This window comes from Mustela erminea, chromosome 8, assembly GCF_009829155.1.
Source record: "Mustela erminea isolate mMusErm1 chromosome 8, mMusErm1.Pri, whole genome shotgun sequence".
Lineage (NCBI taxonomy): Eukaryota > Metazoa > Chordata > Mammalia > Carnivora > Mustelidae > Mustela > Mustela erminea.
This window is the reverse complement of record NC_045621.1, coordinates 58,892,115-58,918,243: the sequence shown is the minus strand read 5'-3', so window position 1 is coordinate 58,918,243 and position 26,129 is coordinate 58,892,115. Positions and strand designations below refer to the sequence as shown.

The 26,129-nt window shown below is 36.4% G+C and overlaps 1 protein-coding gene across 7 annotated transcripts in view; it reads left to right on the top strand.

Moving 5' to 3' along the window:
* KCNH7 (potassium voltage-gated channel subfamily H member 7) overlaps positions 1–26,129 on the top strand; it is a 494,539-nt gene that overhangs the window by 325,743 nt on the left and 142,667 nt on the right. For 6 of the 7 annotated variants that reach the window (XM_032355760.1, XM_032355759.1, XM_032355758.1 and 3 more), the window contains exon 3: positions 17,112–17,267. In XM_032355760.1, coding sequence (XP_032211651.1) covers positions 17,112–17,267 — 156 coding nt within the window. Of the gene's footprint in view, positions 1–5,293; positions 5,299–8,245; positions 8,252–17,111; positions 17,268–26,129 lie in introns of those variants that run through there. The other variant, XM_032355762.1, reaches the window with a different exon arrangement.

Genomic DNA, 26,129 nt, shown 5'->3' with positions numbered 1-26,129 from the left:
GAGCATTGTGTAAATTGGGCTAGTTCTTCATTTTTCGAATGAAAGGCATCTATATAATCCTTCCTGGATATTCTGTGAAAGTACTGCTGGTCCCATGTTACTCTGTCAACTTCATCAACTATCTAAGTATGTTCATAATTGCTATGATTTTATTATATCTCTGATTGTGAGGCTAAAACTGTATGTGTTGGTAATTATTATGTTGTTTCTTTTTTATACCTAATGTATTGTTAGGTGCAGTGACAAATTTTTGCCAGCTCAGTCTTTTTGTTAATAATGGTTCTGTATAAAATGTCTTTCTTAGCTCACATGACTTCTTCCAATTTGCTTTCACTTAGTCAGCTTCCTTTAGATGTAACCATGTGACTGGGGAAATAAGAGAAATAGGCAAGTATTGGAATATTTGCCTCCCAGTAAACAGTCCCATTTGACCCAAACCGTAAGGCCCTCTAAACCATAGGCTATTCCATTATTCTTGTTGATAGTTTTTTTGTTGTTGTTTTTGTTTTTTAAGATTTTTATTTATTCATTTGACAGAGAGAGACAACAGTGAGAGATGTTACACAAGCAGGGGGAGTAGGAGAGGGAGAATTAACTCCCTACCCAGCAGGGAGCCCTATGTGGGGCTCGATGCAGGGCTCGATCCCAGGACCTGGGATCATGACCTGAGCTGAAGGCGGATGCTTGATGACTGAGCCACCCAGGCGCCCCAATAAATAGTTTTTCTAAGTGTACCTTCTGTCTTTTCAAATAAATAACATCTATATCTTTTGAACTTAATTCTCTTCCCTAAGCCATCACTAGTACCTAAAACAGCCCATGTCCAAAGTGTATACTAAAATACTGCTTTTGAAGATACTCTCAGGATTAAACAAGTCATTGTTCCCACAACCTCAAAAGACTGATTTCCAGGAACATTGAAGACTTTCACAACATGACCTTCTACCCCTCAAAGCCTCCTCCATCACTTCCTGTTCCATGTGATATGACCTGGTATACTGTTAGTCTGTTCAGATCAAGTTGCTTAGCAAACTAAGTGCTTCAGGTGTCCATGTCTTTACAGCAGCCAGAGGCTATCACTTCCCTTTTCTTAAATCCATTCAGTGGCTTCCCTTTGTCCGTGGAAGGCATTAGAGTGCCCACAGGGGGTTTGTTCTTCTGCTGCTCTCCCCTCTTCCTGCTCTGTTGTCACTCAGCCCTGGATCTCTCACCACTTTCCCCTCAGCTTAATTGGTTTTAGCCACACTGACTATCTGCTCCTCAGATTCGGGGCTTATCCCAATAAGCTAAGGCTACCATAAAGAAGTACTATAGACTGGGTGGCTTGAATTATAGAAATACATTTTCTCACAGTTCTTGAGGCTCAAAGTCCAAGATCAAGGTGCTGGCAGGGTTAGTCCCTGGTGAAAACTCTCTACTTGACTTACAGAGGGCTGTCTCCTCACTGGTTCCTCACATGGCTTTTCCTCTCTGTACACAAACTCTTAGTATCTCTTCTTCTTCTTACAAGGACACTAGTCCTTTTGGATTAGGGCCACACCGTTATGACCTCATTTAACCATAAATACCTCCTTGTAAGTCCTGTCTCCAAATACAGTCACACTGGGGTTAGGGCTTCAGTGCATGAATTTTAGAGGATGTAATTCAGCCCCACACCAGGCAGGGCTTTCACATGTGTTGTTACCTCTTTCCCCAGATACCTTCATAATTCACTTCTCAACTTCATCAGTTCTTTATTCAGATGTAACCTTCTCAGAGAGGCCTTTCCTACTCTACTAAAAGTTACAGACCTTTCCCTATTCACAGCACTCACTACCCCTTTCTTTATTTTCTCTCTGGTGTTCAATGATACTATCACTCTTCAATCTATTCTGTATTTTTTTTTTTTAATTTCTGTCTCCCCCAACTCCACTAGATCATAAACTACATGAGGGGATTTAGCTAAATTTTGTTTGTTGTTGAACCTGTAACATTTAGAACAGTGCCTGGCACACAGTGGTTTCTGAATAATTGGTTGTTAGAGTGAAATTGGTTTAAATTATACATGTCTCTTTTCCATGAAACTTCCTTCTTCTCCAAGTTTACTCTTACTCAGCCTGAAAAGCTTAAGCCCCACATTCCCTTGCTTCTTATAAGAGTAACACTTTAGGTATATTCAGTTTCTACACCTACTAAAATGTATTAAAGATTACATTCCCGTAAGCTACCATTTGTGAGTACCTACTCTATGCTAGGCACCCTACTCTATGCTAGGCACCAAACTCTAAATGTATCCTCTCATTTCATGCTTCAACTTTAAAAGAGAAGTATAGGTGTTCTGAATGTGCAAGGAAAAGCTAAGACAAGACAAAGAGAAATGAAATAACTCATCAAGTTTAGAACCCAAGTCTCTCTCTATAACTCAAATCCATCTTCTTAAGACTGTAGGCCACTACCCACCACAGTCACAAATGCTGCTCTGGCCTAGCTCAAGGGTCATCTCCTGTGGGCAGCTTTTCACAAAAAACTCACTATCAGGAAGAAAGAAAAGTAGCCAGCAAATATTCACTGAACTCCTGTAATATGTTGAGGTTTGTGTGCATGGACTGATAACATCTTGTCTTTGGGAAGCGTACAGTCTGGTTATAAATGTGCTATAAATGGAACATTTTCACAACTCGGTTATTCTGCAATGCATTCTTGAAGTGGATTATGAGTACAAATGAAGTGCCTATGTATTTGCTCTTCTTATCAAGAGTGGGAAAACATCTGTTGAAAATAATTAAATGGCTAAACAATGGCCCATGAACTCTCCAATCATAGAAATTTCTTCTAGTTCTGTTTTGGGACTCCATTATGGTCTTCTGTTCTATAGTGATATCGGTATCAGCAGGCAATTACATATATGGTATGAGTTGAGAGATATCTGGATGGTCTTATCTATACAACCAAAATATTTCTTTTACATGGAGGCTACATTGGAGTTCATCTTGAGTTAAGTGTTGTTTTTCACTATTCCCCTTTAAAAAATAATTTCCTAAGACTAGTAATCCATTATGTCCTTAACAATCTTATGTGAAATTAATATATTTCATGATGCTCCTCCTTGATAAGAGCAAGTGCATCATATTTCAACTTGGAGGCCTGGAGAGAGCAGAGGAAAATGTAAGAAGTGCTGAAAGAAATAAAAGGAAACATTAGATTCAGAAAAGCCAAGTAAAAATTTTACTTGTTTCCTATTTTTGCCTCCCCTTGATTCCACCTGAAATTGTTTGTGCCTGGGTTGCTCTCTTTTTCTAGGAGGTGCAATGATCCCCTCTGCTATTCTAAAAGCTTTTTCAACTCAAGATGAACAATGCTGCCTCTTTGATGAGGCCTGTGTATCCTGAGGCTGCGATCTTTTGCTTTTCCTCTAAGGCAGGTCTCTAAAGGGATTTTTTAAACACCAAAGTGTCCCCTAGTTTACCAGAAAATAGGAAATCACAAACTTTCAGGCATTCACTAAACCAGTCAGTGCAGAGAAAAATAATCTCCACTTGGTGCCCCAAGATACAAATAGTGTAGCTTTTGGTTTCCAGAATGGCGAAAGTTTGGAGGAAATTTACACAGAGAGCCTTGAAAGTTAACGGGAGATCTCTCTGGAGCACCTCTAATAAGAGGCAAAAACGATGGCTCACCCTGTTGAGTTTTGCTCCATGCCAGGTACTATTCTAAGAGCTTTACATGTATATGAGTTTTATCGATCAGTGTAAAGCTTAGATTGTGAACAAAATGCAGCTTTTGTTTTTCATCATCCCATTTAACTTTATTCACTAGAGTAATTGATCCCTGTCTTCGGATGGTGATTTGGCTTTAAAATTCCAACTCTCCACCAGCTTTAGGTCAGACTGCAATGGAAAGTCAGCTTCAAACTCTTACCATTACCCTCTTCCCACACTCTGGTTCCTCTTTGTTTCCCTCCAAGTAGAAGATGAAAAGGTAGAAAGATTATATATATTTTAGTTTCTTTGTTTTTTATTTTTTATTTTTTTATTAATATATAATGTATTATTAGCTCCAGGGGTACAGGTCTGTGAATCGCCAGGTTTACACACTTCATAGCACATACCTTCCCAAATGTCCATGACCCCACCACCTTCTCCCTACCTCTCTCCGCCCGGCAACCCTCAGTTTGTTTTGTGAGATTAAGAGTCTTTTATAGTTTGTCTCCCTCCCAATCCCATCTTGTTTCATTTATTCTTTGCCTACCTCCCAATCCCCTCATGTTGCCTCTCAACTTCCTCATATCAGGGAGATCATATGATAATTGTCTTTCTGTGATTGACTTATTTCACTAAGCATAATACCCTCTAGTTCCATCCACATCATCGCAAATGGCCAGATTTCATTTCTTTTGATGGCAGCATAGTGTTCCATTGTCTCTATATACCACATCTTCTTTATCCATTCATCTGTTGATGGACATCTAGCTTCTATCCATAGTTTGGCAATTGTGGACATTGAAGGCAGAAAGATTACAGAGCAGGGTAGTCCATACTTGGCTGTTGTATTTACCTTCTCTGGATCTGTCCAAAGGGCAGAGCTGACACTGCCTTTCCTAGATAGGCTCTTCAGAACTCTTGCAGGACTCTGCCTCCCTTCAGGTTCCTTCCCTTGCTGGTTCTATCCCTGCACTCTGGAGTTTCTTGCCTATTTCTTCCTTGGCCTCCAGCGTCTGGTAGTTTGCTATCTCTCTCTTCCTCTGCAGTTCCTTCATCCCCATCCCTGGAGGACCCTGTGCCCACTCCTGGTCCAGAAGACTTGACCTTGAGGCCCTTCTGCCAATACTTGGTTATACCTGCCTGTCCCAATAATTATTCCCATTGTCTCTGCCACAGAAATTGAGAGGTTGTTCCTTTTCGGCCCTCTACACCCTCATGGTTGAGTTCCCACTATGACCCACCATTCATCCACATAGCTTTCAAATACCAATTGTCCATGTCTCTCATCTTCAGAAAACATATTTCAAAGGTCCTAGAGGGGGCCTTTAAAATCCCTTAATTAGGCCTGGCCTTGGAAAGTGGTAGCACTTGAGGGAGGAAGGAGGGAAGCTCCAGCAATGGGCCAGTCCTCTCCAAAAAGATCTCTTCCCCAATCCTCTCACCACTCTCCTCTCCCTATCTGTTCTAACATCCTGGATATAAAGGCTCTATAGCTATTTCCTTCATAATCTGCATGTGTGAATTGGAAAGACATTGTTCTCACTTTAGTTCCTTGATAGTTATTAGCATATCACATGAGTGAAAATTGAGAAAGGGAGAATTCTATTCTAATATCACAGTACACAGGTATTAATTCATTTGGTCCCCAGAACAATTCTATGGAGTAAGAATCCCCTTCATTGTACAGAAGAGTAAACTGAGTTGCTGTGGCATTTCTAAAACCATCCATTTACTCAGCAGTTAAAGGATGGAGCCAGGATTCAGATTCAGACACTCTGGTTACAGAGTGATACTCTCAAGCAATAGATTATAAACTATTTTCTACAGGTTCAAAAACATGGAAAATTAATTAACACTAAAGTCGAGTTGCACTTGACTAAGGAAACAAAAATCAGAAAACTACTGTCCTGTAAATTACTATTAGACTTATACTGACCTTACCAAATGGTGGGACCGAATACCGAATTTTGTTATGCAATAAAAATTTGAAATGTAATCAATAAACACATTAATTCCATTTGTATATAAATATGCTGTAGTGTCTCTCAACCCAAACAATCCAATGTCTGATCACTTCAAAATCTTTTCTAGTTACCAGCCCCGGTTTCTGATCACCTTTTTAGTAAAGCACCTCAAAAGACTTTCCTGTAATTGTGTACACTTCTATTCTTTTTTTTTTTTTTTTTAAGAATTTATTTTAAAGTAAGCTCTGTAGTCAATATAGACCTTGAACTCACAACCCTGAGATCAAGAGTCACCTGCTCTACCAACTGAGCCAGCCAGGCACCCACTGTACACTCCTATTCTTGTTCATTCTTACATGTATTCCAAATAATTTCCTAGCCCCTAATCTACCTAATCTACTAAAAGAAGCTACCCTTGACTTGATCTTTTCTTAGCCCTCACTGAGCCTATTAGCAAGTTTTTTGTAGTTGATTCATGCCCTCCTCTAGCAATACTTTCTTCTCTTAGCCCCCAGTGCACTAGACTCTGAATTTGCTTCTCACTTCTATGTCTCCTCTACAATGTTCTCTGGTTTTTCATCTTCCCTTCTTTGATGTTGTAGTCCCTTAATGTTGAGCTCAAAATCCAACTTCTCTATTTTTTCCCTAGATGACCTTGTACTATTTTTAAATATAATCCATTTCCTAATTACTCTCAAGTTCATAGGTCTGGCTTGGATCAATCCCTGAACCAAACTGCAGAGTCCTATACCCAACTGCCTTCTAGACATCTGCATTTGGATATCTAATAAGCAACCACAGACCTAATATAACCCAAACCTATAGATTTACACAATTCACAGAACCACCTCTTTCCACAGTCCTCCCCATTTTAATAAATAAGCATCTCCATTCTTCCACTTTCTCAACCTCCAAGATTGGACTTGTGACCCCTCTCATTCCCGCACATGCCATGTATTACACCAGCAAGCCCTATAATCCCTACCTTGAAAACCATCTCAAACAGACCCTTTCTCACCATCTTCAGCACCACCCTGGTCCAGACACTCTTACTGCTTGTCAGTATTAGTGTGATATTTTCCTACTGGCTTCCCTGCTTTTGTGCTGGTATCCCAAGCTATTTTTCACACAGAAGTCAGAGGGGTAGTTTTAAGTCAAATCATGTCAGCCGCTGCACAAAAACCTTCTTGTGTAACTGAGAAGAAAGTTCCAAATCCATGCATGAGCTTTCTACATGGTGTGGTTTCCTACTCCTCCTACAATCTCACCTACTTTTCAACCACATCCTCCCAACAACCAACATACTGCACTAGCTACACTGGCTTCCACATTGCTCCTTGAGCTTACAACCCTGCATTTTTTTTTTAATTTTTTATTTTTTATAAACATATGTTTTTATCCCCAGGGGTACAGGTCTGTGAATCACCAGGTTTACACACTTCACAGCACTCACCAAAGCACATACCCTCCCCAATGTCCATAATCCCACCCCCTTCTCCCAAACCCCCTCCCCCCAGCAACCCTCAGTTTGTTTTGTGAGATTAAGAGTCACTTATGGTTTGTCTCCCTCCCAATCCCATCTTGTTTCATTGATTCTTCTCCTACCCACTTAAGCCCCCATGTTGCATCACCACTTCCTCATATCAGGGAGATCATATGATAGTTGTCTTTCTCTGCTTGACTTATTTCGCTAAGCATGATACGCTCTAGTTCCATCCATGTTGTCGCAAATGGCAAGATTTCATTTCTTTTGATGGCTGCATAGTATTCCATTGTGTATATATACCACATCTTCTTGATCCATTCATCTGTTGATGGACATCTAGGTTCTTTCCATAGTTTGGCTATTGTGGACATTGCTGCTATAAACATTCGGGTGCACGTGTCCCTTTGGATCACTACGTTTGTATCTTTAGGGTAAGTACACAATAGTGCAATTGCTGGGTCATAGGGCAGTTCTATTTTCAACATTTTGAGGAACCTCCATGCTGTTTTCCAGAGTGTTTGCACCAGCTTGCATTCCCACCAACAGTGTAGGATAGTTCCCCTTTCTCCGCATCCTCGCCAGCATCTGTCATTTCCAACCTTGTTTATTTTAGCCATTCTGACTGGTGTGAGGTGATATCTCATTGTGGTTTTGATTTGTATTTCCCTGATGCCGAGTGATATGGAGCACTTTTTCATGTGTCTGTTGGCCATCTGGATGTCTTCTTTGCAGAAATGTCTGTTCATGTCCTCTGCCCATTTCCTGATTGGATTATTTGTTCTTTGGGTGTTGAGTTTGCTAAGTTCTTTATAGATTTTGGACACTAGTCCTTTATCTGGTATGTCGTTTGCAAATATCTTCTCCCATTCTGTCAGTTGTCATTTGATTCTGTTAACTGTTTCCTTTGCTGTGCAAAAGCTTTTGATCTTGATGAAATCCCAATAGTTCATTTTTGCCCTTGCTTCCCTTGCCTTTGGCGTTGTTCCTAGGAAGATATTGCTGCGGCTGAGGTCGAAGAGGTTGCTGCCTGTGTTCTCCTCAAGGATTTTGATGGATTCCTTTCGCACATTGAGGTCCTTTATCCATTTTGAGTCTATTTTTGTGTGTGGTGTAAGGAAATGGTCCAATTTCATTTTTCTGCATGTGGCTGTCCAATTTTCCCAGCACCATTTATTGAAGAGGCTGTCTTTTTTCCATTGGTCATTCTTTCCTGCTTTGTCGAAGATTAGTTGACTGTAGAGTTGAGGGTCTATTTCTGGGCTATCTATTCTGTTCCATTCATCTATGTGTCTGTTTTTGTGCCAGTACCATGCTGTCTTGATGACGACAGCTTTGTAATAGAGCTTGAAGTCCGGAATTGTGATGCCACCAACGTTGGCTTTCTTTTTCAATATCCCTTTGGCTATTCGAGGTCTTTTCTGATTCCATATAAATTTTAGAATTATTTGTTCCATTTCTTTGAAAAAGATGGATGGTACTTTGATAGGAATTGCATTAAATGTGTCGATTGCTTTAGGTAGCATAGACATTTTCACAATATTTATTCTTCCAATCCAGGAGCATGGAACATTTTTCCATTTCTTTGTGTCTTCCTCAATTTCTTTCATGAGTACTTTATAGTTTTCTGAGTATAGATTCTGTGTCTCTTTGGTTAGGTTTATTCCTAGGTATCTTATAGTTTTGGGTGCAATTGTAAATGGGATGGACTCCTTAATTTCTCTTTCTTCTGTCTTGCTGTTGGTGTAGAGAAATGCAACTGATTTCTGTGCATTGATTTTATATCCTGACACTTTACTGAATTCCTGTATAAGTTCTAGCAGTTTTGGAGTGGAGTCTTTTGGGTTTTCCACATATAGTATCATATCATCTGCGAAGAGTGATAATTTGACTTCTTCTTTGCCGATTTGGATGCCTTTAATTTCCTTTTGTTGTCTGATTGCTGAGGCTAGGACCTCTAGTACTATGTTGAATAGCAGTGGTGATAATGGACATCCCTGCCATGTTCCTGACCTTAGCGGAAAATCTTTCAGTTTTTCTCCATTGAGAATGATATTTGCGGTGGGTTTTTCATAGATGGCTTTGATGATATTGAGGTATGTGCCCTCTATCCTTACACTTTGAAGAGTTTTGATCAGGAAGGGATGCTGTACTTTGTCAAATGCTTTTTCAGCATCTATTGAGAGTATCATATGGTTCTTGTTCTTTCTTTTATTGATGTGTTGTATCACATTGACTGATTTGCGGATGTTGAACCAACCTTGCAGCCCTGGAATAAATCCCACTTGGTCGTGGTGAATAATCCTTTTAATGTACTGTTGAATCCTATTGGCTAGTATTTTGTTGAGTATTTTCGCATCTGTGTTCATCAAGGATATTGGTCTATAGCTCTCTTTTTTGATGGGATCCTTGTCTGGTTTTGGGATCAAGGTGACGCTGGCCTCATAAAATGAGTTTGGAAGTTTTCCTTCCATTGCTATTTTTTGGAACAGTTTCAGGAGAATAGGAATTAGTTCTTCTTTAAATGTTTGGTAGAATTCCCCCGGGAAGCCGTCTGGCCCTGGGCTTTTGTTTGTTTGGAGATTTTTAATGACTGTTTCAATCTCCTTACTGGTTATGGGTCTGTTCAGGCTTTCTATTTCTTCCTGGTTCAGTTGTGGTAGTTTAAATGTTTCTAGGAATGCATCCATTTCTTCCAGATTGTCAAATTTATTGGCGTAGAGTTGCTCATAGTATGTTCTTATAATAGTTTGTATTTCTTTGGTGTTAGTTGTTATCTCTCCTCTTTCATTCATAATTTTATTTATTTGGGTCCTTTCTCTTTTCTTTTTGATAAGCCGGGCCAGGGGTTTATCAATTTTATTAATTCTTTCAAAGAACCAGCTCCTAGTTTCATTGATTTGTTCTATTGTTTTTTTGGTTTCTATTTCATTGATTTCTGCTCTGATCTTTATGATTTCTCTTCTCCTGCTGGGCTTAGGGTTTCTTTCTTGTTCTTTCTCCAGCTCCTTTAGGTGTAGGGTTAGGTTGTATACCTGAGACCTTTCTTGTTTCTTGAGAAAGGCTTGAACTGCTATATATTTTCCTCTCAGGACTGCCTTTGTTGTGTCGCACAGATTTTGAACCATTGTATTTTCATTATCATTTGTTTCCATGATTTTTTTCAATTCTTCTCTAATTTCCCGGTTGATCCATTCATTCTTTAGAAGGATGCTGTTTAGTCTCCATGTATTTGGGTTCTTTCCAAACTTCCTTTTGTGGTTGAGTTCTAGCTTTAGAGCATTGTGGTCTGAAAATATGCAGGGAATGATCCCAATCTTTTGATACCGGTTGAGTCCTGATTTAGGACCGAGGATGTGATCTATTCTGGAGAATGTTCCATGTGCACTAGAGAAGAATGTGTATTCTATTGCTTTGGGATGAAATGTTCTGAATATATCTGTGATGTCCATCTGGTCCAGTGTGTCGTTTAAGGCCTTTATTTCCTTGCTGATCTTTTGCTTGGATGATCTGTCCATTTCAGTGAGGGGAGTGTTAAAGTCCCCTACTATTATTGTATTATTGTTTATGTGTTTCTTTGATTTTGTTATTAATTGGTTTATATAGTTGGCTGCTCCCACGTTGGGGGCATAGATATTTAAAATTGTTACATCTTCTTGTTGGACAGACCCTTTGAGTATGATATAGTGTCCTTCCTCATCTCTTATTATAGTCTTTGGCTTAAAATCTAATTGATCTGATATAAGGATTGCCACTCCTGCTTTCTTCTGATGTCCATTAGCATGGTAAATTCTTTTCTACCCCCTCACTTTAAATCTGGAGGTGTCTTCGGGCTTAAAATGAGTTTCTTGGAGGCAACATATAGATGGGTTTTGGTTTTTTATCCATTCTGATACCCTGTGTCTTTTGACAGGGGCATTTAGCCCATTAACATTCAGGGTAACTATTGAGAGATATGAATTTAGTGCCATTGTATTGCCTGTAAGGTGACTGTTACTGTATATGGTCTCTGTTCCTTTCTGATCTACCACTTGTAGGCTCTCTCTTTGCTTAGAGGACCCCTTTCAATATTTCCTGTAGAGCTGGTTTGGTGTTTGCAAATTCTTTCAGTTTTTGTTTGTCCTGGAAGCTTTTAATCTCTCCTTCTATTTTCAATGATAGCCTGGCTGGATATAGTATTCTTGGCTGCATGTTTTTCTTGTTTAGTGCTCTGAAAATATCATGCCAGCTCTTTCTGGCTGGGCAGGTCTCTGTGGATAAGTCAGCTGCCAATCTAATATTTTTACCATTGTATGTTACAGACTTCTTTTCCCGGGCTGCTTTCAGGATTTTCTCTTTGTCACTGAGACTTGTACATTTTACTATTAGGTGAAGGGGTGTGGGCCTATTCTTATTGATTTTGAGGGGCGTTCTCTGAACCTCCTGAATTTTGATGCTTGTTCCCTTTGCCATATTGGGGAAATTCTCCCCAATAATTCTCTCCAGTATACCTTCTGCTCCCCTCTCTCTTTCTTCTTCTTCTGGAATCCCAATTATTCTAATGTTGTTTCGTCTTATGGTGTCACTTATCTCTCGAATTCTCCCCTCATGGTCCAGTAGCTGTTTGTCCCTCTTTTGCTCAGCTTCTTTATTCTCTATCATTTGGTCTTCTATATCACTAATTCTTTCTTCTGCCTCACTTATCCTAGCAGTGAGAGCCTCCATTTTTTATTGCACCTCATTAATAGCTTTTTTTATTTCAACTTGGTTAGATTTTAGTTCTTTTATTTCTCCAGAAAGGGCTTTTATATCTCTCGAGAGGGTTTCTCTAATATCTTCCATGCCTTTTTTGAGCCCGGCTAGAACCTTGAGAATTGTCATTCTGAACTCTAGATCTGACATATTACCAATGTCTGTATTGATTAGGTCCCTAGCCTTCAGTACTGCCTCTTGTTGTTTTTTTTGTGTTGAATTTTTCCTTCTTGTCATTTTGTCCAGATAAGAGTATATGAAGGAGCAAGTAAAATACTAAAAGGGTGGCAACAACCCCAGGAAAATATGCTTTAACCAAATTAGAAGAGATCCCAAATTGTGAGGCGGGAGAATGGGGATAAAAAGAGGTTCAAAAAGAAAGAAAGAAAAAAAAAGAAAAAAGAAAAAAAAAGAAAAGAATTAAAAAAAATAAGAAAAATATAAAAAAGAAAAAATATATATATTAGATAAACTGGTTAAAAAACGTTAAAAAAGAAAAAGGTAAAAGTTAAAAAAAAATTTACCAGAAGGCGAGAAAAAAAACCAAAAAATGAAAAAGAAAAAAATTAAATTAACTGCAAGACTAAAAAAAATCACAGGGCAAAAGCCATGAGTTCCGTGCTTTGCTTTCTCCTCCTCTGGAATTCTGCTGCTCTCCTTGGTATTGAAACCGCACTCCTTGGTAGATGAACTTGGTCTCGGCTGGATTTCTTGATGATCATCTGGGGGAGGGGCCTGTTGTAGTGATTCTCAAGTGTCTTTGCCCCAGGCGGAATTGCACCGCCCTTATCTGGGGCCGGGGTGAGTAATCCGCTGGGGTTTGCTTTCAGGAGCTTTTGTTCCCTGAGTGCTTTCCGTAGAGTTCTGGAGGACGGGAATACAAATGGTGGCCTCCTGGTCTCCGGCCCGGAGGAGCCAAGAGCCCAGGGCCCCACTCCTCAGGGCGCCCTCAGAGAACAGCGCCCAGTTACTCCCGTCTGCCTGACCTCTGGCCGCGCTCCGAGCTCACAGAGCCTGCGACCGGTTCAAGGTAACACCGAGCTGTGAGCTTACTGTCGGCTCTGTCTCTGTAGCCAGCTTTCCCGTTCCAATACCCGCAAGCTCTGCGACACTCAGACACCCCCGTTCCTTCTGTGACCCTGCGGGACCTGAGGCCACACTGACCCCGCGTGGGCTTCGCCCCGGTTTAGCTTCTGGAGCGATGTCCCTCAGCGGAACAGACTTTTAAAAGTCCTGATTTTGTGCGCAGTTGCTCCGCCGCTTGCCGGGAGCCGGCCCCTCCCCCCGGGGTCTATCTTCCCGTCGCTTTGGATTCAGTTCTCCGCCGGTCCTACCTTTCAGAAAGTGGTTGTTTTTCTGTTTCCAGAATTGCTGTTCTTCTTCTCTTCGATCTGCCGATGGATTTTCAGGTGTTTGCAATCTTTAGATAAGCTATCTAGCTGATCTCCGGCTAGCTGAAGTAGTCTCAGCCTGCTACTTCTCCGCCATCTTGACTCCTCCCCCTCTACAACCCTGCTTTTAACTGAAGACTTTTGTACTTGCAGTTTTCTCTGCCTCCTGCACTCTATCTATGGACCACACAGTGAATGCCATTGCTTCTTTTATGTCTTTGCTTACATGTCATTTTCAAAAGAATTGCATCCCCTTACTACTATTATGATCTATCATCTTATTCTGCTCTCTCTTCCTTCATTGTACTTATTTTTACTTCATACATTAGATGTCTATTCATTTGTATATTATGATAATATAAATTCCATAAGAGCAGAAGCTTTGGTTTTTTTATTGCTGTTTTTGTCATCACCACCTGGGAACCCAGACCAGTGTGTGACCCAACACTAGGTACTCAATACACATTTATTGATTTTAGGGGACATATGTATGCCCTGTAAATACAAACAGTAGAATAGAATGCTTGGGTGTCTCAGTTGAATAAGTGCCTGCCTTCGGCTCAGGTCATGACCTCAGGGTTTTGGGATCAAGCCCCCACTGGGCTCCTTGCTTTGTGTAGAGCCTGCTTCTCCTTCTCCCTCTGCCTGCAGCTCCCCCTGTGTGTGCTCTCTCTGTCAAATAAATAAATAAAATATTAAAAAAAAAAACAGTAGAATAAAACGTCTTTAAAGTAGCTCAAAGGGAGAAGTCCTGGTCTTTTATTTTTAAATGAGAAAGCTAGGAATATACCACCAATTTATTAATAAAACAAAAATTATTCAGATTACCTGAGTTTGCTTGCTGTATGGCCACAGTTAAAAATTAACATACTAGACATTTTATTATAATGAGCATTATTCTCCTAAGCAGCTTTTCCTGGTTTTGAGAATGTTTTTACTCAGGAGACAAAACATGGAAATGAACCTGGGTTTAACTAATATTTGTATAATTGCATGTATAATTGTAAAATTATTAGATAATCTTATTGTAAATAAGCTTCTTAACAAACACTATTAATTCCATTTGAATACGGATTCATTTTAACAAGGTGATTGAACTTTTTCTTTCTAGATTGGTTTTGTTCTCTAATTTACATATTATTGAGTGTGTCTGTTTTTTTTCTTCATTGCTAGATTAGTGTTTGCTGGATCGTATTTCCATTTCTCTTTCTCCCAATGTTGCATTCAAGAACAGTATTTAGGAGCACACAGTAATGCCTTCTTAATGCCTTACTTTACAAAAGTAATACCTTGACAGAACTTGGGAGTTTGCGAATGATGCAAGCTAAAATGTTTTTGCTCTATAAAATGTATTTAATTCTCCTTCTCTTCTAAATTCCATTTATCTCCTTTCAATATCTGCTTTCCAGGATGCTTTGCAAGATTGATGGAGACATTAAATCCAAAAACTAAAAGGGAAAAAATTGTAAATGTGAATTTTCAGTTGACTTTAGAGGAGATATATTGCTTAATAGAAACACACAGGAAACAATGCTGGTGGGCAGTAAATCCCAGATTAATTACATATATTCAATATGCTATAGAGACAATGCATATAACTGAACGTTTTTATAAAGCACTATAGTTTTATGATTTTTTAGCACTAGCCAGTAAATTTACAAGCATTAGTATTGCAATACGTGATTTTTCCCCTATTACCAGAAGCGAAATTACTATGCTCTATTACCAACCTATTAGATCTCTATTCCCACATCTTTTATTTATTGATTTCTTAAAAATCTGTGCTTTATATCTTGTGGTACAATCAGCAATACACTTCAATTGTTGGAATATTTGAAACTGCTAAGTAACAAATCAGTGAATTCACAATGATATTCTAAATGATCCAAGAAATCTCATTTTAAGTGGTTAAATCAATATGTATTTTGGTTCATTAGCAGAATACACAATGGCTATTTCTAGCATCTTCTCAGTCTCTCTGTTTAGCCAGTTTGTATTGTAATGCCTGGCCTGAAGCAATTCTATTTTTAGTTCTAATGGAACAGTCTTAAATTGTTTATTTTCTGTTTACTAAAGTCATCCCGTTTGTTACCATGGAAACTATGACAAGTCTTCTAGCTAACTATTTTATTAAATGAATCGAAGATCTAGCTGAAGACTATGAAGGTGCAGCATGTCATTCTTAAGACATACTTTTCAACATCTGTAAAACCATGGCCGTATTTATAGAAAATATGAGATTAATTATAAATAAGATCTTCTACACTTCAAATCTGGCAGGCTATTGACATTTAAAAATCTGAATCATAACTAGCACATAGACTTCCCCAACTAACTAAGAGTCCATGTTCTAAAAGTGTTTTTGTAAGTCAGTTCCTTAGAAATTAGAACATGTTCACTCATACAAACAATTTCATAAATAGTAAGTAGATCTCTAGGCCCACCCTCCAAAGCTCTTCCATCTGTGATGTCTCAGTCTATAGCAATACTAGCAATAGTCTTTGTTCTCAGCTCTGGCAGTAGGAGCCAGGTTTTAAGGATGAAAAAAGAGGAAAGAATTTTCTCACACTTACTTTGTTTTTAATATTTATAGCACGCATAGGACACCATTTTGGAATACTAGTCCACTGGTCTTAGGGATTTGGGGCTTCCAACTACATTCTTCCGTTATTTGACAATTCCCTGGCCTCAGGCTCCTGATCTCTCACTTTCTCACAGCTCTCTCTGTACCCAGGTCCAGCTTGCTCCCAAACTGCTCCTCTCTCTGCACTGAACCATCATTTTCCACAAGATTCACGATGGTTCCAGCTAGTCCAAAAAAAAAAAAAAAAGTAAAAAAAAAAAATTGCTCTATTGTCTGAATACTTGAGAACTTTTCCTGAAGTTTTGCATTTTAAAAATAAAATACTTTTGAACCCAAACAAATCCCTAACCTGAAATTTCCATTACCATGACTAAAAAAAAAGAAATATCCAGAGGGTAAAGATGTAAGCTACTTTAAGGAAATACTTAGTTCTAGAAATCAAGTTCAAGAAGTCCGTCAGAAGTCAATTGATTTAAAAGAAATCACCATCTTGACAGAATTCTCTAAATCTTGGATCTTGGATTTTCTGTTAGAGGATGGATGGCAGTAGTTAATTGTAAACTGAGTCATCCTTTTGTTCTTCTCATTTCCAGAAAAGTCTAATAAAATATATCTTATTAGCCCCACAATTGTGCTTTAAAAAGAATATCATCTTTTCGGTTAAGGAATTAAATTAGCACAGTAATATATACAAAATATTGTTCTTATTTTCTAACAGATTATATACCAAATAAAATCATTATAATTTGGGCACTGTGAATTTTGCAGATAAAAAGAAAAGAAGTATTGGAATGTATACAGAGTCAATAACTTACTATTTTATATCCAGGAAATTAAAAGAAAAAAAAAAAAGAAAGAATTTAGCACTAAGATCAAGATGACACAAATGAGTTTTCTTTCTGTTCATATAGCTTTATTTTATACAAATTCAGAATTAATCAAAATATATATAAGAAGCCTGAGTTTTTCTACAAAGTTAAAGAATATGCTTTTTACCCTATACTATTACAGTGGTAGGTGTGAAGACAAATAATATTTGATGTTCTGTTTTTCCATAAAGAAGTACCCAAATTTGCCTTTAAGGTCTTTATGTCAAAATTTGTACATTTTCCTGTAAATATACATGCAATGAAATATGAAATAAAAGTCAAATTATTTTTCTTAAATTTTAAGTCATTTATGATAGAAAATTCTAAAGGTTTATTATAATTTTAATATTACTAACATTTCAAAATGAAAGCATGTTTTTGACCTAAGATTCATTTTTCATCTCCTTAGGGTCCACGTTCATTTGTAACACTCACATAATTCCAGTGAAAAACCAAGAGGGTGTGGCTATGATGTTCATCATTAATTTTGAATATGTGACAGATGAAGAAAATGCTGCCTCCCCAGAGAGGGTAAACCCAATATTACCAGTCAAAACTGTAAACCGTAAGTAAAAGTCAACATGTACATAATGCTGTTGATATTCTGCTACTGATATTACTGCTACTAGTAATTTTAATACGTTCTTCATTTGAGTGTGTTTTCAAAATATGTTTCCATTATAATTTTGTAATTAAAAAAAAAAACAAAACATAGCTGTCATTACCCTTTGGTGCCTTACAGAATTGATCAGTTGCTTTTACAGCCATTTGACTTGGTTATACTGTTGTTAATCCAGTCCCCTACATGGAACTAAAGGTTGTTTCCAAATTTGGGGCATTACAAACAATGCCAGAATGAATTGAGTACCTGTATGTATATTTTGGGAAAATTATTTTCAGGAGAAGAGTCAATAAGTGGGATTTCTGGGTCAAAAGGTAAATGCATATGCAATTTTTTAGAATCTACTAAACTCCCCTCCCTAGAGTTTGAACCATTTTACACTACCATCAGCAATGTAATAGATCTTTCTGCCAAAGCCATGCTAACAGAATGAGTCAGTCTTCTCGATAATTGTCATTATGATAGGTGAGAAGTAGTACCTCAGTTAGTTCTAGTTTACGCTTCTTTTATTATGAATGAGGTTCAGATATTTAAGCAGTAGGACATTTCTTTTTCTGTCATCTGTCCATTTCTTACGTACATTTTTTTGTCTTTTTTTTTTCAAATGGTAAAATCAGTGGCACATCTTCCCAGCAAATATTTTTTTGTCTTTTTCCTGATTTTCATCATGCAAAGGTTTTGTTGTTGTTTGTTTGTTTATAGTGCAACTAAATTTACCAAGCATTTCCTTTGTTGATTCTGAATTTTTGAGTCACTATTACCATTCCAAGGTTGTAAAAATTATTTTCTTAGAACTTGTATCGCTTTAGAATCTCTGTTACATTTTAAGTTTAGCTTGGTTTATATCGGTATACACACACACACACACACCTTGGTTTAGCAAGGTGTATGTTTAATTTATCATTTTATCAACAACTCTCCAGTTGTTCTAACATCATTTATTAGAAAGTCTATCTTTTCATCAATAACTTGAGATGCTACCATTACCACATACTAAACTTCCTTATGTGCTTGAGTATATTTCTGAACTTCCTATTCTCCTTTGTTAGCTTATTTATCATTCAGAATCACACTGTTTTAAATATACAATGAATCTTTGCTATGACATGCTCCCTTTGACACTAATTTTCAGAGGTTTGAGGTTATTTCTTGCTATAGCATCCTATATGAACTTTAGAAATGACTTGTTTGATAAGGAAAAAAATTTACTAGATTTGCATTAAGTTTATAAATTAATTATTTATAAATTATAAATAACACATCTTTATGTGTTGAGTTATTCTATACAAGAATATTATATGTACTCTCATTTTTAAATCTAGTATATGTCTTTCAGGAGTGTTCACAATGTTTTCTTACTCTTTAGTTTGCTACCTGGCATTTAACTTTTTGTTATTGTTGAGATTATAAATAGGATCTTCTTTTTCATTATATCTTCAGATCATTTTTAAGGCTAGTGATTTTTTCTGAGTATGTTAATTTTATATCCTACTACCTTAGTGAGTTTTCTTAGTTTCCAGTGGCTTATACATTGACTCTCATGAATTTTTCAAGTGTCTTATTATCTCAAATAGAAATTATTTTACATTTTTTTCCAATTCCTGTACATCTAATAGTTTTCTATTGTTCTTTTGTGCTAGCTATTACCTCCAACATATTATTAAAAAGAAATTAATGGTAAACAGCATGCCTTGTTCCTGGTTTTTGTGTGAATGGCAAGTTTTTTCATTAATTCAAATGATAGCATTTGGGTTGAGTTGTATGTGTTTTAGACTTTTAAGGCTTTCCATTAACTTATATTTATTAAGAATGGTGTTAAAATTTGCACATTGCCTTTTAAGCATCTGTGGAAATGGGTATGCTATTCTATTTATTTTTATGATATATTTTACTAATGGTCTTACTAACATCTCTGAAAGGAGTCACATATGGTCATGATGTATTTCATTTTTTATTACGCTGTTGGATTTTCTTTATCTAAAATTAATTTAGGATTTTTACATCAGTATTCATTAGGGAGACTCATCTGCAATTTGTGTGTGTGTGTTTATATATGCAATTTCATCAGGTATTGGTATCAATGTTATAATTCCTTCCGAAAATAATTTGGAAATTCTTTTCTATTTTCCATGCTAAAGAACTATCAAATAGTTTGGGGATTATCTGATCTTTAAAAGTTAAGAATGATTGCCCCGTGAAATCATCCAAGTCTGATACTTATTTGTGGAGTAGCTTTTTGACAAATTTCTTTCTTTTTTCTCCAGAGATTGGGCTATTCAAGTAGTCCCTTGTCCCTCTCAACTAGTACCAGTTTTATAAAGTCTTATTTCTCAGACTTTTATTAGATTTTTAAAATTTATTTTAGTAGTATGCTGCAAAGTAGTCTTTTATGTTTTTTTAAAAGATTTTCCCAGTTCTATTTCCTTATTACATATTTAAACCACTTTTTAGTCTTTCTTTGTTTTAGTTGTATTTTTTATTATATTCCAGAGTTGGTTTTCCTTTCTTTCTTATAAGAAAAAATAATACTTCTCTTTTAATTTATAATTAAAATAGGTAATTATACTTACTGATATAACTACTATGTTTTTTCTTAGTACTAACATATTCTATGTTGAATATACTCTCTTAAAGAATGTCATTATGTTATGTTCTCTTTGTTTTTTATAAACTTTAACTGTGTGGTTTTGGGTTTGTTTTATCCTGTTTTCGTTTTTGTTTTGGTATTTGAAAATATTTGTATTTTTTTCTAGTAGCTGCCTTTATAGAAAATTGTATATAATGTCCTTAATCTCTCGTTTTTCTCACTGTATTTTGATTTAGTATGAGCAAGAATAAAATTAGCCTGTAATTCTTTTCCTCCCCTTTCCACCATGCAGTTTTAGTTAATAGTATCTGCTCTAATTCTTATCTTTGCACTCCTAAGAATGGTTTTCTGCCATTCGGTTGGTCAATTTAAATTATATTATTTGATTCCTAATTTTTACCAACAAGGTCCTTGATGAGCTTATTCTGTATTTCCTTCTCCTTCTCCTTTTGTTGTTGTTGCTGTTGTTTTGTTGTTGTTGTTGTTGCAGTATTTCTAGTTTGTCAGAGACTTTCGTTTTGGTATTAAATTTATAGTGAAATATATTCAATCCTCAGCACTAGTCTTTACCCCCCACCCCAAAGAAGTAATGTTTTCTAAGGCTGCTAACTGAGGTCGTGTGCACTTTTCAAGTCACTTTTTTTTTTTAATATTCTATTTATTTATTTGACAGACAGAGATGATAGATAGGCAGAGAGACAGGCATAGAGAGAAGGGGGAAGCAGGCTCTCTGCTGAGCAGAGAGCCTGACCTGGGGCTTGATCCCAGGACCCTGAGATCATGACCTGAGTGAAGGCAGAGGCTTAACCCACTGAGCCACCCAGGGACCCAAGTCACTTTTTATAGTCTCTTTATTAAGCAGTGCTCTGACCATTCAGTTCACATATCTGCTCTCAATATTTCTTATATAGTGTGTTCTTTTCTTCTGTGGGTAAACCATATTTGATACTTTTTCCATCACTCTAAGGAGACCTTTGTACTCCCCCTTTCTTCACTAAGTTTCTGCGTAACTCTATTGTAGTGTGCTTTCCTGAACCAATTCTGCTGGTCTTAGGAATTTATTTCCCTGCCTATATGTAAATTAAAGTGTGTAATGTCTCTGTCTCTAATTACTCTTTAGGCATAGTTTATGGATATTTTTACTTGTCTCATATGTTGATCTCTGTGGTTTTTGGAAGATCCATGAGGAAATTGGAATTTAGGTATCTGTTATTGTCTGTGGGTAGCTGGAAACCTTGTCACAATACCTTAATATTTGGAAAAAAATTGTTATCCTGTATATAAACTCAGATAGCAAAGTACATCATTAAATCTAAGTTGAATACTAAATCAAATGCATAACACCTGAGAATTTTTCATAGAATCGGTTTCTTCCTTAGGTATGTCCAAATGACAGTACAATATTCTGTTAAACCAATATTGGGAGAACTATATTAATGCAACATGACTCTAATATACTAAATATCTTGCTCTGAACAATATCACACTTGGGGGAAAACTCTTTATCAAAAAATCACCAATATGTCAGTCTCCCAGGTGACATATTTAAAAATAAAATTGAAGTACTTTAAAAGAATTATTGTAATACCAAAGTCTTGTTCCTCTAAGTTGATGACTATTTTTATTTCTTTATATTTCCCACTAACCAATTAAGTCATTATTGAATGATTCCTGGGAGTGTACTTTAGGTAATGACAGCCTGTATCTTGGTCATGAATATCAGTAAGATCTTTTGTTTTGGGGGATGCCTGATTTTATTTCTTCATTGTCTTCACAAATTCTTCATTTTCCCATAGAACAGTTATTTTGCATGGTACAGCAACTTGAATAGAACTGAAAAAAGGAGTTGTGCAACAGCAGCATAGCAAAAAAAAAGGGGGGGCCAATTTTTAAAAAAATCAAAGTATTCATTTCAAACTGAAATACAAATAGGGAATTGAAACTTTGATTCCTTGAATGGAAGATAATCTATACAGTAGCTTTGCAGGATGTAACACATAACCTATGCAATTTTATACTGTGATTAAAATAGCATCTCATGTGTAAGCCATAGCAAATTCAGTAGGATTGCTTTTTATTTTGTGATTATGAGTGGTTTCCCTACACTGCAGCTGTCACTCCTATACAGAGGCATTGGGGAAAATATAAATATGCAGATAAAATCATTTCCAGAGCATTACAAAGGACCATTGTTTACAACCAGTGTATTAGATTTGATTATACCCTTCTGTCATTTCATGCTCTGGAATTTCCTTGACTTGATGTCAATTTATGAAGTATTGATTGTTAAATCAATCAGAAAATTTGGAGAGAAAAATTATACTTGGTAGCTTCTAATACTATCCAAATTCTGCTTTGTATTATTTCTGACTGTGGGAAAAATCCTGATTTTTTTTCCTTAAAGTACCACTTTACTCCCTGTGTAAAATAAAGGTATTAACTATTTCAACATTGTTGTTCCAGTGGTGACCATCAAACCAAACAAAAAAAGAAATGAGTAAATCAAATCTAATATGATTTTTTTTTTTTTTTGCAAAAACATCTTAACCTTCAAAATGCTTAATTTTTATATAATAAGAAATATTTAAGTGTGTCAGGATGGGGGTGTGTGCAAGACCCCAAGAGTAAGAATTTAAGTGATAGTAATGAGGAAAAGTCTATTGTTTGTTTGAGAAGATGTGGGTTTCTGTAAATGTAACTGCCTCTCCTGGAGTGAAGACAAAATAAAGAGAAAAATATGAAGTGACAACACAAGAAACACAGACAAGAAGAAAGTGAAATATTAAATTAAGAAATAATAGAAAATAAGCTAAATGCATAGTAGAGAGATGTATCACAAAAAGGAACTATGATAAATTGGACTGAGAAAATTCTAGAGATTTGTTTTGCATTAAATAAAGTGGTGAATCCTTTCTCAATACAAATATCTAATTTCTGGGTCAGGAACCTTACACAACTAAAGTGAGCAGCTTTCTCTGGGAAAAAACTGATTTCTCACAAACTTATTCTCTGTTGAAGATATAGAACAAGCCACAAATAAGTGTCTTATGTCCCCTGCGATGAAGCAAGTACAGAAGAGAGTATTATATTGCTAAGTCTATCAAATTGATAAATACTGCATAATTGAGTCAATTAATTGCTACATAAAGAATATAAATGCCAAATAAAATATATAATTAAGTCTTTTCTCATTAATGGTTTCTTTAAAGACCTTAAAGTCTGAAGAATGGAAACAATATCAAATGAAAGAGAAAATTGTACTTTTCCTAACAACTAAATGGGGACCGCATCTAAAAGAACTAATGGAATGGGGGAAATGCAGGGGGTTTTTTCCTATTCTTGTATCTGTTGCTATGAAATATTTGCACAATGTGGAAGATAACCAAATTATGTGTTTTTGCTAATCAAGTTTAAGAGACTTTCACTTTATTATTCTAAGTAAAATATATTTAAGTTTCATATTAAATTATTTGTAAGTATATTTGAATTTTATATATCTTCTATTTTATGGTAGAGGTTTAGACCTCTTAGGATCACCAGTCTGACCCTTTCATGCACACACATACACACACACACACACACACACACATTTTGTTTGTTAAAAAATTTTCATGGGATTTATGGGGAACCTCAATTAAACAAAAATTTCTTGGTATAACAATATACATCCAAAAGAAAACAAATGCATTTTATATTTTTATCTTATTTTAAAATTGAAGAGTCAGTCTGAGTCCCTAGAAAAGTTGATCTTCAGCTTATATCCCCACATAAACTTTAATAACATTTTTACTCTCCTTATATTAGTTTAAGATAGTTTTTGTTTAAATTTAAGTCTAGTTAATTTACTCTTGCCATCACTGTCAAAAATCTATGAAATAGTCTCATTGTACTAAACTTTAAATATTTCTCAACAAGAAAACAGACCCACATTGTTTCTTTTATTTACAGAAAAACTATGAACTTTATTAATTTATAAATGATTATACTACAAGTCACAATGAGAACTGTTTGTATAAGTTAATTAATGTTTACATAAAACTATAAGGATATATTTTAAATGAAAGTAAATGTAAAAATATAACAAAGTTTAATTTTTATAGTCTCTTATCCTTACAGTTCTTTTCAAAAGTGAATATTTTAATCTAATTTAATCTTATTAAGGTATGACAAAGGAGATTCCATTATCTTTGAAATGATTAGAATTGTTGTCTCCAAATCAAAGGAGAATTTCTACTTTTATCCTTATTAAAATAAAAGTTTGAATTACTCTAAAAGCTTTGACTGAAGCTAAGTCTATACATGCAAACTACAGCTGGTAATTTAGGCAATTATCTAACTAATTTAAACCACTAAAAATATATTCATATGCTTTGGACCCAACTATTCTAAATAATTGACACATAAAATACATATTTGCCTGAACAGCTACATTAAATTTGCATCTCAGTTTTCAGACCTCACACTAAGGAACAAAGAAATTTTCTATATCCTGGATTATGAAAGGGCATTCACAGTATTTTCACCATTCTCCACTAGGGCTGAAAGTTATTCTTTAATTCAAAGATGAAGAGCTACAGTAGTTCTATAGAGTTTCCCCCTCAGTGAACATTACTACAGAGAAAATCTATTATTCAGATTAATTTAATTAACGGTTTTACAATGCAACTAATATTTACTATTATCATAGGTTTGAAAGTTTCCTCTTTTTAAAGATTGAATTTGATCTAGAAAGGAAACTATGACATGATTGCTAAAAGAAATATGGGAAAAGTTCAGTCACAGGTTGCAATCAACTTTATCTTCTGTTTCCCCTCCTAGAATTTGGGCAAAGTACATTTTTCTAAAATTGGGACAATTGCTGGTAGTTGAAAAAAAATTATATTTTATCTCTCTATTAACAATGAATCCTAATGACTATCTAAATCAGCATATCCATGCCAGAAAGTCCTCATGTGCATATCATTTGGAAACATTTGTTACCTAGCAACATCTAAATCAAGGATGGTCCCTATTCATACTGCATTCAGGTAACTGGTTTCTGTACCATTTGTATTTAGAATGCTTCATCAAGGGAATCCCTGTCAGTGTGATGAGTATATGGTCATCCCAGATCAATTTGGGTTAAAATGTTCTTTTTTTTTTAATTTGTTCTTTTATTTTTTTTTAAGATTTTATTTATTTATTTGACAGAGAGAGAAAAGGAACACAAATGGGGGGAGTGGGAGAGGGATACGCAGGTGCCCCCTGAGTAGGCAGCAGGATGCAGGGCTCAATCCCAAGACCCTGGGATCATGACCTGAGCTGAAGGCAAACGCTTAATGACTGAGTCACCCAGGCCCCCCTAGTTTAAGATGTTCTTATGCTCACACAATTTGAACGGCTTCTTTAACTTGGCATTTGGAAAAGGAAGAAATCTATTGAAGAGAAACACAATAATAGTATCGATGAATGAAACATTCATGTATTACGTAGTTATCACATAAACACCTTATTAGGTAAATATACTTCTGATGGCATTTGTTTTCATTTCCAATCCCTCTTCACTGAGATATTTTAACCTTGGGTAGTTAAAAGCAGCCCATCACCCTGTCCTGTTTTCTGCCTGATCTCCCTTATCCCAAACCTGTCTTTTCTGCTTCTTTGCTTTCACGATGACCTGGCCAGGATGAAAGCAGTATCTCTCAGACATCATCAGCATTTATGAACCTGTTCCAGAAGTTCTTTGCTGCTGCTGCTGCTGCTGCTGCTGCAGCTCCCAGACAGTAACTGCTGTCTAACTGCTACTGCGGCACTACCTTCCCCCACTTCCACCCATGTGTGCCTTACCCTAGTGGGTCAGGACTCACATTGCTTCAAGAGTCTAATTTGGTTTTACACTTACCACCTTATTGCAAGTTGCTGCTTTTTCTGTGGTATCTCTCATCCTAGGAAATCTCCCAAGAGTCTTAGCCTTTCAAGGCATTACTGACCACATCTGCTCCTTTAAAGTGTCCCAAATTTACCTTCAGGTTTACTAGATGGATGGACTTCCTGGTGATCTTTTCTGGTCACTAACATTAGGACCACACTGACTGTACTGCATGTTCGTCACCCACAGCTCAAGTTAATCAAGTCAGCCCTGAGTTCACACTGAGTGATCCTTTTTCCCAGTCTAATTGCCAACTGCTGTCTTCTTTGACAATATTATGGGTTGTTCTAGCAGCCTGTGGGCAGTATCA